The 12,338-nt window shown below is 42.4% G+C and overlaps 1 protein-coding gene across 2 annotated transcripts in view; it reads left to right on the top strand.

The window, feature by feature from the left end:
- INPP5A (inositol polyphosphate-5-phosphatase A) overlaps positions 1-8,368 on the top strand; it is a 611,899-nt gene extending 603,531 nt beyond the window's left edge. For both annotated transcript variants that reach the window (XM_073595667.1, XM_073595668.1), the window contains exon 16: positions 6,488-8,368. In XM_073595667.1, coding sequence (XP_073451768.1) covers positions 6,488-6,537 — 50 coding nt within the window. In that variant the 3' untranslated portion in view covers positions 6,538-8,368. The remainder of the gene's footprint in view (positions 1-6,487) is intronic.
- Positions 8,369-12,338: the final 3,970 nt, after the last annotated feature.

Below are 12,338 nucleotides of genomic sequence, written 5' to 3'. Positions count from 1 at the left end.
AAAGTCCGACAGAAATGAAGCGGCTGGAAGTCAGACGAGCTTGAGGCAGGGATAAGAGGAGTTCCCACAGCACTGAAGGATGGTGGAGAAAACTGCGGCACTCACCGGTCAAACCTCTCTAGTCCCTGAAACTCTTGATATCCCAGGTGCAGATAGGAGACTGCTCACAAAGAAGTTGCCTCCATAGAGTTGGAAGGGGTCCTCATAGAAGATGGAATCAAAAAAGAAGACTTCCCCATAGTGTAAATAAGCTTTTTGAGGAGCTTTATTTAAAAGGACAACAATAAAATACACCCTGACCCAAAAATTGGAGTCAGGTATAGAACAATAAAAAGCGCTTAAATCAAAGGTAGTGGCAAGACAGGCATCAACACCCGACGCGTTTCGTCCGCTAGGACTTCAACTGAGGTACATGACGCGTCGGGTGTTGATGCCTGTCTTGCCACTACCTTTGATTTAAGCGCTTTTTATTGTTCTATACCTGACTCCAATTTTTTGGGTCAGGGTGTATTTTATTGTTGTCCTTTTAAATAAAGCTCCTCAAAAAGCTTATTTACACTATGGGGAAGTCTTCTTTTTTGATTCCATCTTCTATGAGGACCCCTTCCAACTCTATGGAGGCAACTTCTTTGTGAGCAGTCTCCTATCTGCACCTGGGATATCAAGAGTTTCAGGGACTAGAGAGGTTTGACCGGTGAGTGCCGCAGTTTTCTCCACCATCCTTCAGTGCTGTGGGAACTCCTCTTATCCCTGCCTCAAGCTCGTCTGACTTCCAGCCGCTGGCTGTGGAGTCCACCATTGCCGGTAAGGGTATTCTTGCCTATCCCTTTCTCATACATGTCGGATATCCTATCTTGTTGATGCCATCCCTGGATCTAGGGGCCCCACACCATTGGTCTCTGTTGATGCAGATCTTCCAGTTACATTCTTAGATGCCTACATAATTCATTTCTGTCGGACTTTCAGTTTTGTTTGTTATTTATTTACCTAGATTGGACTCTCTGTTTTTGATTTGTACTGACATTTGACACATTATTTTCATTTATATTGGGTCACTTTATGTCCATAGGTCATTGTTCTCACTGTTCCTTTAAGGAGGTTTGTTGTAGTTTTATTCAACTATTTTTTCTTTATGATTTATTTCTTTATCACTATCTCACGGTGACCTGATACTACTAGTGTCATATAATAGTTTTTATAATGTCACCATCCCACGGTGACTTGACACTATTAAACGTCATTCACTAGTTTACATAGTGCTCCTCTATTGTTCATTAATACAACATATAGATTATTTCCATCACTATTTTTGTATCACTCATCCTGACTATATTGTTCATATAGTTATTTACACATGATTATATTTGAGTTTCATTAAACACACCTTATTGGGTTTTCTTCCTTTCAGATGCCCATTCTGTCAGGTCTCACCCATTAATGCACATATATGGTTTAGCGCCACACTTATCCATTTTTTCTTTGTTACAATTAGTCTGATTGTTGTGTTGGCTGCTTTTTTGTTTTGGATTGGCGCATTATTTTTTTGGGTTTTTAATAATGAGAATGGCCTATAGGAATCCGGGGAGGGGGCATCTTTACCTGGTTTCAACAATAAAATGATTACCACTTCATTCATAGACAGGGGAAGGCTTCCACGCTCCAGGGCATCCAGAAAGACCTCTCTCAATTGTGGCACTAATGTGTGAGTACCTTCTGTAAACCTCCGCCGGCAAGCTATCAGCCCCTGGAGATTGCTGGGAGAGGAAAGTGCCATTGCCTCCAGTAGCTCATCGACAGTGAGAGGAGCGTTCGGTAGCTCTACATCCGAGGTTTGGAGTTGAGGGACCTGGCTATTATTTTATTTTTTTAATTTATTTCAGGTACTTATATAGCGCTGTCAATTTACGCAGCTCTTTACATATACATTGTACATTCACATCAGTCCCTACCCTCAAGGAGCTTACAATCTAAGGTCCCTAACTCACATTCATACATACTAGGGACAATTTAGACAGGATCCAATTAACCAACCAGCATGTCTTTGGAGTGTGGGAGGAAACCGGAGTACCCGGAGGAAACCTGAGTACCCAGAGGAAACCCACGCAGGCACAGGGAGAACATGCAAACTCCAGGCAGGTAGTGTCATGGTTGGGATTTGAACCAGCGACCCTTCTTACTGCTAGGCGAAAGTGCTACCCACTACACCACAGTGCTGCCCAAGAAAGGACCTAAATTCGGCCAAGGTTGGCAAGACTTTGGAGGAGTACACATCAGCATAGAAATCTCTAAACGTGGACAGAATGCCCGAGTGGGAGGAAACCAGGGCTCCCGAGGGGCTAGTAATTGTCTCTATATGTGAGGATCCTTTCTGTGATTTCGCCATCATTGCTAGCATTAGGGCTGTATTTTCTCCTTCCTCAAAAAATCTGTTGAAGAAAGAACCTTTTTGTTTTTAGCTTTTGTTAAAACCATATTCTTAGCTATTTGTTGAGCCTCATGCCATGCCCTTTCAGTTTGTTCAGAGGGGGAGTCAACAAATGCTGACTCACTCCTCTCAGCCTCCAGCAGCACAGATTGTTCACAGGATCTGGTCTTAATGGCAGCGATTGTTTTGATAAATTGGCCTCGTAGAAAGACCTTCAGCGTGTCCCAGAAAATTCCAGGACTAGCCGACGATTTGTTTAGATTAATAAATGTGGCCAGAACGGATTCATTTTCCAGTAGGCCCGCTTGACTATGCCAGATGTGAGAATCTCAACACACAAGGGAGAATGGTCGGAGACAGTTCTTGCCTCGTAGCATGAGTAGGACACTAAGGGGAGCATTGCATCTTTGCCCAGACCAAGGTTGATTCTAGAACGTCCACCATGTGAGACCGAGTGGCACGAATAGCATGTAGCCCATGGATGTTTGAGTCTCCAGACATCCTTTAAGCCCAGCTCCAACAGAAGCCTAGCAAAGGCGGTTGGACCCTTCCCCAAACATTGTGGTGGAGCCGGGGTAGAGTATTTTTCAAGGTCTGCATCTAAGTAATTATTAAAATCTCCAACAATGAGTGCAGGTATACCGGGGTGATGTGTCAGAAAGTTAGCCATAAGTTTGATGACTTCTACTGAGAAAGGAGAAGGGACATAAATATTCACTATGATGCAGTCCAAACCATCTAGAGTACACAATAAAAATATATAATGACCATACGGGTCAATGAGCGAGGTTGAGCATGCAAAGGGTATATTCAGACAAACTAACACACTAATGCCGCGTACACACTAGCGGAATGTCCAGCAGAAAAAGTCCGACAGAAGCTTTTCATCATCTAGTCCGATCGTGTGTATGCCTCATTGGACTTTTTTTTTTTTTCTGAAAATTCTGACAGACCTAGAAATGGAACATGTTCTAAAAAATTCTGATGGAACCAATTCCTATCGGGAAAACCGCTTGTCTGTATGCTGTTCCAACGGACCAAAAACGACACATGCTCTGAAGCAAGTACAAGACGGAAGCTACTGGCTATTGAACTTCCTTTTTCTAGTCCCGTCATACGTGTTGTACGTCACCTCGTTCTGGACGGTCGGACATTGGTGTGACCATGTGTATGCAAGACCGTTCAAGCGGAATTCCGTCGGGGAAACCTTCGGAGTTTATTCCGACGGCAAAACCGGCCCTGTGTACGCGGCATAACCCCTCTGGAGTAGGAGGGAAAGACAGAGTGGAACTGGGTGCACGGGTAGAGAACAGGGATGCCTGGGCTGGAGACATGTGAGTCTCCTGTAAACATCCTAAAGAAGAGCCCAGGCATTTGACCTTGTGGGATACAGCCAACCATTTCACCCTGTCTCCCAAACCTCGCACATTCCAGCTTGTAATCACATTATGCTTAGCCATGGGGTTTTAAAACATAAATGACATACATCAGCGGGTCAAGTTGAATAGAGGTACGGGTAGTGCTCGGGTAGCAACATGTTAGGACAAGCAAATATAGGCACACATGGTCCCATGAGGCATAGGACAGTCCACGACCATGGTGGTAGTTCCTGTGGAGAAAAAGATAATGCAGGCAGAGAACCCAGGGACCAACAGGGTCCAACTTATTACCAAAGAAAAACTGTAATGTCCATGAGAGACTAGCAACTAGGGCGCTAAGTTCAGTAGCCAGAATTGAAGAGGCAACATGCCTAGTGCCTTATCCAAAGGCACAGTTGGTATTAAAGTGATTTGTGAAAACAGTCAACCGCCTTTGCAGGATCACAGTAAGAAAACTGACCAAGCTCTTGATAGTAGATGAGTACCGTAATGTAGAAGGTGTAGTTAACAATGATCAGGTTGCCCTTCGGCGTCTGATCAGCTCATCTCTTAAGGAGCGCTCCTCTTTATCTAGCCACTGCATTACCAGTGTAGGCTTCTCAAAAAAATGCACTTCATCCCTGGCTACCATTCGCAAGTGGGCAGGATAGAGCATGGCCTACTGCAATTCCAGGGAGCAAAGCCTTTTTTTTCACTTCATTGAACTGAGCCCGTTGTTTTTGCACCTCCGCCGAGAAGTCTGGAAACAGTGAAATCTTGAGATTGTCCATTACAAGAGCATTCCCCATTGATCTGGCTTTAGAAAGAATAACATCACGATCCTTGTAAATGAGCAGCTTAAACAGGAAAGCACACAGTGTGCACGCTCCACTGAAAACATCAGCGAAAATGAGTCCTTCCCAAATTTATTCAGCAGCCATTGTTCTATAAAATGTATAGGGTTTTTTGCCCTCCATCTTTTCATTGAGGCCTATGGCCCTGACATTGTTCCTGCAAAGCCTGTTTTCTAAATCGTCAAGTCGTGCAGAATGTTTAGCTACCAGCAACTGCTGAGCATGTGATTCCCTTTGCGTGGGGGCCCAGTCATCTTCTAGTGTACTGATGCGCCCTTCAATGGCTGAGGTGCGGTGTCTCAGTTTTTGCATGTCTTGGCGGGGGAATGACATTTCAGCTTTCACCCCTTAACCTCTGAGGCCAGGGCTGTGATAGAGAGGTTGCATGATGTGACTGCTGAAAAAATATCTCTCAGCATGGGTTCTGGCCCAGCAGGGTCTAGGGTCATGGCCATATGCGGGGCTTGAGCAACAGGGAATGTACTCAATGTCCCATGGAAGCAATGGTGCCGTCGGATCCTTAAGTCATCAGCATCAGACAGAGCCGCTGTGATCGTCTAGCATGTCCCCAGACATCGCCGAGGAGTCTCGTGTAGCAGGCATGGAGAACAGCTTTTGAGCTGCCTCCTTGTACTTCTCCTTGGCAGATTTCTGTGACGAGCGGCCATCTTGGGTTGCGTGGTCCAATACAAGGCGAGTAGCAGAGCCGTGTCTAGACATCTCTCCAGCGAGCAGGGGACACAGCAGCCGGTGGACTAGAAGTGTAGCAATCACCGCAGGGCTAAATCTCAGAGAATAGGTGATTTTAGGCAGTTAGGATAAAAGAGCAGGTATTCGGCGGAGCTCACAAGTCGTGCATCTGGCTACATGCGCTGCCAAGCCACGCCCCCTTCTTCAGCAATTTGAACTACCCTAGCTCTTCTGGATCAGACTACATGGGCCAGCCGCCCCCCACCCCCCCACCCCCCCCCCCCATGTGCATCAATGATTCTTGGCTGCCCATGACCCTGTCCCCAAATTGCCAGTTTTGCTTTCTTTGACCATTTGTGGTAGGTCCTGCCCACTGCAAACTGGGAACATTCTTCAAGAGCTGCAGTTTTGGAGTTTCTCTGACACAGTCATCTAGCCATTACAATTTGGCCCTTGTCAAAGTCACTCAAGTCTTTTCCCTTGCCCATTTTTTGGCTTTCAGCACATCAATTTCATGGACAACATGTTCACTTGCTGATGCAATTGATAAGATGATCAATGTTATTTACTTTTCTCTCAGTGGTCATAATATTGTAGCTTATAATTGTATGTTTCTGTGATGAAAACATAACCTTCTTGACAATTTTTCCCCCTTTTTTTCTTTTCTTTTCTTTTTGTTCTGCCACCTTATCTATTATTACAAACCCAGGTTTTCAAATTCATACTAGTCAAGTATTCTCTATAGTAACATGTTCTTAAAACAAACAAATCAGCTGCTGCAAATACCTTTCACTTTATTCTGCTATTTACGTAAAACTATTGCCTCTCTGATTATTTGCCTTGCAAAGTACTGGGAATTGCCTCTGTATCCTTTCAACTTTTGATACTTACATTACTCTTGAAAATGTTAAATATATAGAGAAACAGGACCATATCAACTTCATTGGAGCTGCCAGGGCTGTTGTGAAGTGCCTACTATCATAATGACAGGTTGCGGTGCCTACATATATATTACTTTTGTCTCCTCGGTTTACTTATTAATATTGCACGTTTTTACTTTGTTTTGATGTGCATTTGTGGTTACTTTTGCTGTATTAAAATTACTTTTTTTGTCTTACTTCGCTTTAATTTAAAAAAATACTTTTGCCTCTGTTTTACAGGGAAGAGATGCCAGCCAAGTGAAAAGATCTATCGAGAGACCACGCTGTGAGGATGTCCACCTGCAGTATAGCAATCTCCTCCATTTTAGAACCACACCGATAAAATTCTGGTCCTCACAGCCCATTTTGTACATTATGGATCATCTACTAGGCTTCATCTTCCCAAAAATCTCACATACCTCACTTTCCTGTACGGTTGTAGAGCATCCAGTAGAAACATGGATACATGTATATATTTTTTACATCACTGTTGTGTTGCCAAAACGCTAGCAGACCATACATATCATAAATTCCTGTTTTGTCTTACCGAGGGCACGAGACAAAACGAGATGTAATCATGGGCAGGTTTCTCTGCACAGCATCTCTGTTGTGGAGGGGGGGTTTATCAGCCTCTGGGATCATCCACAGCTCTGCTGTCCACCTTCAGTATTTCAAGGGTGACCCCTACACTCCTGGAGGAAGTATTATTTCCAAGCTCTGCCCACTAAAAGCTGATGGAACTCAACAAAAGGAGCCTCTCATCAATCTACTCACATTTTCCTGCATTTTTTTTCTTAAAGACTGAAACTCTAATGCAGTTGTAAAGGCGCACGAAGCCTGACGCAACATGGGGGGAAGTTTACTATTAGCATTCAAGATATTGATGGTTTTATCATGTGTTTTCAATGTTGACCGAGGCCTGTATCCCTAACATTAGGCTAGCTAGGGGTGTAGCCACTAAAGTGCAATAATCATGATCATCTTTTAGTGACCTGTCTAATCAATAGCCATTACTGAACGTCAATGGATAGCACACGCTAGATAGAAAACCCCAGTCCTTAACCCTCTTTCTCCCCAATTTTTAGTGTTTTAAAAGGATTTACTACACTGCCATATAACATGGTTTGTTTGTGTATTTCAAGTCACACAGCAGCTGCTTTTCATTTTTATATATATAATATATAAATATAAAAAATATATACTTTTTAAAAATAATTTATAAATCTTACCAAGATCTATGCTAAGTATTCCTTTCAGTACTGGCGTTATGTGCCATATCAGTAATGAGCATTCAGGAGTAGTTTTAGATGTATGTACATCAGCAACCAAAATTTCTATGCGTAATCTTTTTTTTGTGTTGTCCTCCTTGATACAGAAACACCGTCAATACAATACATATATATAGTAGCAGTTTTCACTTTAATACTCTTGTAATAAATTATTTGTATGTGATATTAGGACTGAATGTGAAGTTTCGAGGTAGGATTGGGTGTATCTTTTAAGGGTTTTGTAAACTATTTTATTTTTTTTTTTTTTGGTCTGTCTTTTGTTACTGTATCATGGTGCCAATTACTCTATACCCCAGTAAAGAGATGGGAGACATATCATAAATATATATATATAGATAATCTAGAATAGCCAAATACAGATAGAACCTAGTTTTAGAACAATTGTGTTCAAAGAATATATTTTTTTTTTCCTAGAAAAGGAAAGACTTGTCGCTGTTGGCAGGTACCCCAGAGTACAACATTAAAAGGTGATTAAAGAGTCTGTTGATGAAACACAAATGTTTCTACTATTGATTTACTTCAGAACACTACAGAGTTCATGGACTATGCGATTGCATTAGGTTGAGACTCATATTTTGTTTCTAAATCACTACGTTTCAGAAATTATTTTATCTCTGCTTGCAGAATCTGACTTGGCGGCTGCACAGTAGTTGCTCCGTACAAGGCTGACGCTGCGTTATGTTAGTGTGCCATGTCTGCTGTAATCTTATCACAAGACTGTGTTCATGCAAATGGAAATTCCACTTATGGTTGTCTTAAGAATCGCCTTTAAACAACCTGGGCTATCTGGTTCTCAACTTCAAGCAATAAACTGTTCGTTGTGGCAATCTTAGCATATGTGTCTTGTTTTATTTGAATATTTTGTTTTTCACTTTCCTCATATTCACTGTCCTTTTTAAATTGTTTCTTTTTACTGTAACAGCTAGTCAAGTTCTAATTGTGTTTTTGTGTTCAAGTTTGAAAAGTACTACACATCTACTTGACGGTAAGGGCTCCATGCACACTGGCTTAAAAAGACGTTGCTTCTACAGAAGTTTTGTGTTCTGCCTGTAGAAGCAGCTCAATGTTATCCTATGTGTCCATGCACATTAGGACGTTAAGAGGCATATTTTGAGCTCAACGTAGAGGCAAGAAAAAAAAAAACCCCTTCGGCTCCATGCACACTGGCTTAAAGAGGAAGTAAACCCTTACAATCCACTTTTTGCTACAGGTAAGCCTATAATAAGGCTTACCTGTGGCTACCCCGGATATCTCCTAAACCTGCACGGTTTAGGAGATATCCCCTGTATCTGCATGTGCGGACGTCATGGGCACATGCGCACTGAAGCAATGGCGCGTACGTGCAGTTTGTTTTAGTGAGTGTGCCGTTACCGGCGGCTCCCGTGCGCATGCGCAGGAGTGACGTCATCGCGGCGCCGGCCAATCACAGTGCCGGAGCTGCGATACCCGGAAGTAACTCCGGGAGCGCTGTCGCCGGCCGGTGCTGTGTACGGGCACCACAGTGGGGTCTTCGATCTCAGGTGAATATTACATAATGAGCTAGTATGCTATGCATACTAACTCATTATGCCTTTGTCTTGCAGGTCTTTTTTTTTTTTTTTATGTGAGATTACAACCACTTTAAAAGACATTGCTTCTACAGAAGTTTTGTGTTCTGCCTGTAGAAGCAGCTTAATGTTATCCTATGTGTCCATGCACATTAGGACGTTAAGAGGCATCTCAATGTTATCCCATGGAGGAGATTTACTAAAACTGGAGCACTCAGAATCTGGTGCAGCTCTGCATAGTGACCAATCGGCTTCTAACTTCAGCTTTTTCAATTCCGCTTTGACAATAAAACCTGGAAGCTGATTGGTTTCTATTCAGAGCCGCACCAAATTCTGTGTGTACTGGTTTTAGTAAATCTCCCCCTATGCGTCCATGCACATTAGGACGTTAAGAGGCGATCCCTGAAAACTCATCTCTTCAGAGAAGCCTATCTGGCCCCCACCTAACAACTGTAAATTTATCTTTTCAATCAGCACATCACCCACAGTTATTATCTCTTGACCTTCCCCCTTAGATTGTAAGCTCTAAGACAGTGGTCATCAACTCCTGTCCTCAGGGCCCACTAACAGGCCAGGTTTGCAAGATAACTGAAATACATGACAGGTGAGATCATTTGCTGCTCGGTGATTGCTGTATTCTAGTCTGCATCTCCCCAAGGTAATACATAAAACCTGGCCTGTTAGTGGATGCTGAGGACAGGGTTGATCACCACTGCTCTAAGGATCAGGGCCCTCTGATTCCTACTGTATTAAAGTGTATTGTATTTGTACTGTCTACCCTCAAGTTGTAAAGCGCTACGTAAACTGTTGGCGCTATATAAATCCTATATAATAATAGTAATAATAATATTTTGAGTTTAACGTTTTAGGCTCCATGCACACTAGGAGCAGAAAAAAACGTAAACATTTTAGCTGGAAAAACGTGGCGTAAAGAACACGATTTGACAGCATATTGTACTAAGTTAAGGCGAGTTTATGAGAGTTTATGGGTGTTTGAGTTTACAGGTTTTTTTGCACTTAACAACACTCCCCTCTGCAAAAGCAAATTTAAAAAAAAAAACGTTGAAACTTGACATTCACAAGAGATAACAGGAGCGCTTGACGTTTTTTCAGCTCCTAAACTTCTCCAGAAAACTCGATCGAGAAGGTTTTTTTTTCCTGCCTCTGAACGTCCCTGTGAGAAAATGCCCGTAGTCGTCATAATGTGCAAAGCCCCATAGAATACAACAGAAGTGCTTCCTACAGGCAGGTGAAAAAGACGTCAAACGCCTGTAGCATCAAACATTTTTTTTGCCAGTGTGCATGGAACCTTAGAGGCAGAAAAAAAAACCTTCTGGTTCACGTTTCTGATTAGAGCTTGCAGGCAGAAAAAACGTAAAATTCTCCTAAACTCTGTACAAAAAATGTTTTTTTTTTTTAACTCCCGAGAGAACAGACCTTTTTTTAAGCCCAGTGTGCATATGGAGCCTTCTGGTTTGCATTTCTGATTGGAGCTCACTGGCAGAAAAAAAACATAAAACTCTCCTAAACTCGTCTAGACTTTGTACAAAAAATGTTCTATATGAGCGTTATTACCTCCCAAGAGAACTGATGTTTTTTTTTTTTAAGCCCAGTGTGCATGGAGCCTATATGTATGTACAGCTAAAACTTTTTTTTTTTCTGCACTGAATACTAAATCACCTGCAAAAACTGCACATGATTGGGTGATGGAACAAAATTACCTTGCAAAGTGAACAGCCTTTTTGCCTTTAGTAAATCAACCTCATCGTCTCAAACACACAACAGAACTTCAGAGGAAAACTTTGTAACCAATAGAAAACCCTCTCTGTCACCCAAACAAATATTCACATTGGAAGATTTCCCCCCACTTTCTGTTCCAATAATAACTCTAACATTTCTCCTCTCAATTGTCAATGGTCCCCAGGACAAAAAGGGTGAATCTCCCCAGCAGGGACACCAAAGAAAAGCTTAAAGTGAAACTTCAGTCATTTTTTCATCTTTCCATCTATTAAATCTTCTGCTTTTGTTGTTTTAACTTTGGATAGTAAAACATTTTTTTTCTGCCAGTAAATTCCTTATACAGCCCACTTCCTGTTTCTTGTCTGGTCATTAGCCTAGGCTTATGACATCATACACAGCTCTCTATCACTCTCGTGAGAGTTTGCCAGGCAGGGAGGGGGGGATGAGTCATAAGAGGGCCAATCAGAGCTGCATAGCTGGAGGTGTGCCTCTGTGTCTGTGTAAATCCAGGAAGTGAACAGGCAGCAGCTTCAGCTGCCCACAGCTAAAATTATTGCAGCCAGACTCAGTGGAGGGAGATTTCTGCAGCATATTTGGCAAGTACAGAATCACAGTATATATAAAATAATATGGAAAATGGTTGGAGGGAAGCTTCAGAATGGCAAAGATGTTTTTATTACAAATTATGTGAGCAGACTGCAGTTCCTCTTTAAGGGTTCCAACCCTTCCCAAGTCAATCAAAAATGAAAAAATATATTTAGCTTTGGAGGCACTTTTTTTTTCATGTTGTCCAAATCTTAATTTCTATGTCTGAGGACTAGATCACAATGACATTTGGTACCTGCACTGTTTTCAGAGTACAACAAACACTACGAAGAGAATTTATCAAAAGTTGGGCAGACAGAAACCATGGAAATCAGTTATCTTCTAACATTTTCAAAACTAAACCATTGTCATGTACAGCTGCTCCAGTTTTGATAAATCCCCCCCCCCCCCCAAGCCAACCCAACTCAACTCATGTGCTATTCAGGTGTTTACCTTCATCCATGACCCAATCAGCAAGCACTTTACAGGGTTTTTTTTACACCTAGCACCTAAAGGGGAAGTTTTTTGTTTTTGAATAGAGGAGAAAGAATACCTGTCAATTTTTTACATTTTTTTTATGTTAAGTGGTAAAAGTTTATTGAACAGCCATAGATGGATTGTACCTTGGCCAGTTCAGCAGAGACTGGCTGAGATTCGATCCATCTATGGGCAAGCTGGTTTTAACTGTGCTTTACTGTAGTTTTAGCAAGGCTTTTCGGCCACTAGTGGGGGTGCTTTTAACCCCCGCTCGTGGCTGAGGAAAGGGTTAAAACTGCCTGTGTTGCGGCACTTCCGAAGCGCTGCCTATTCAGTTCAATGGGCAAGGGCGGTGTAGGAGCGATGTATATAGCGCTCTTACACAGCCCCAAAGATGCTGCTTGCAGGACTTTTTTTCCCGTCCCGCCAGCGCGCCGCCCCAGTGTGAAAGCA

Source organism: Aquarana catesbeiana, linkage group LG08, assembly GCF_042186555.1.
Source record: "Aquarana catesbeiana isolate 2022-GZ linkage group LG08, ASM4218655v1, whole genome shotgun sequence".
NCBI classification, from domain to species: Eukaryota; Metazoa; Chordata; class Amphibia; order Anura; family Ranidae; genus Aquarana; species Aquarana catesbeiana.
The sequence above is the reverse complement of the archived record's forward strand: the minus strand, read 5'-3'. Positions and strand labels throughout refer to the sequence as shown.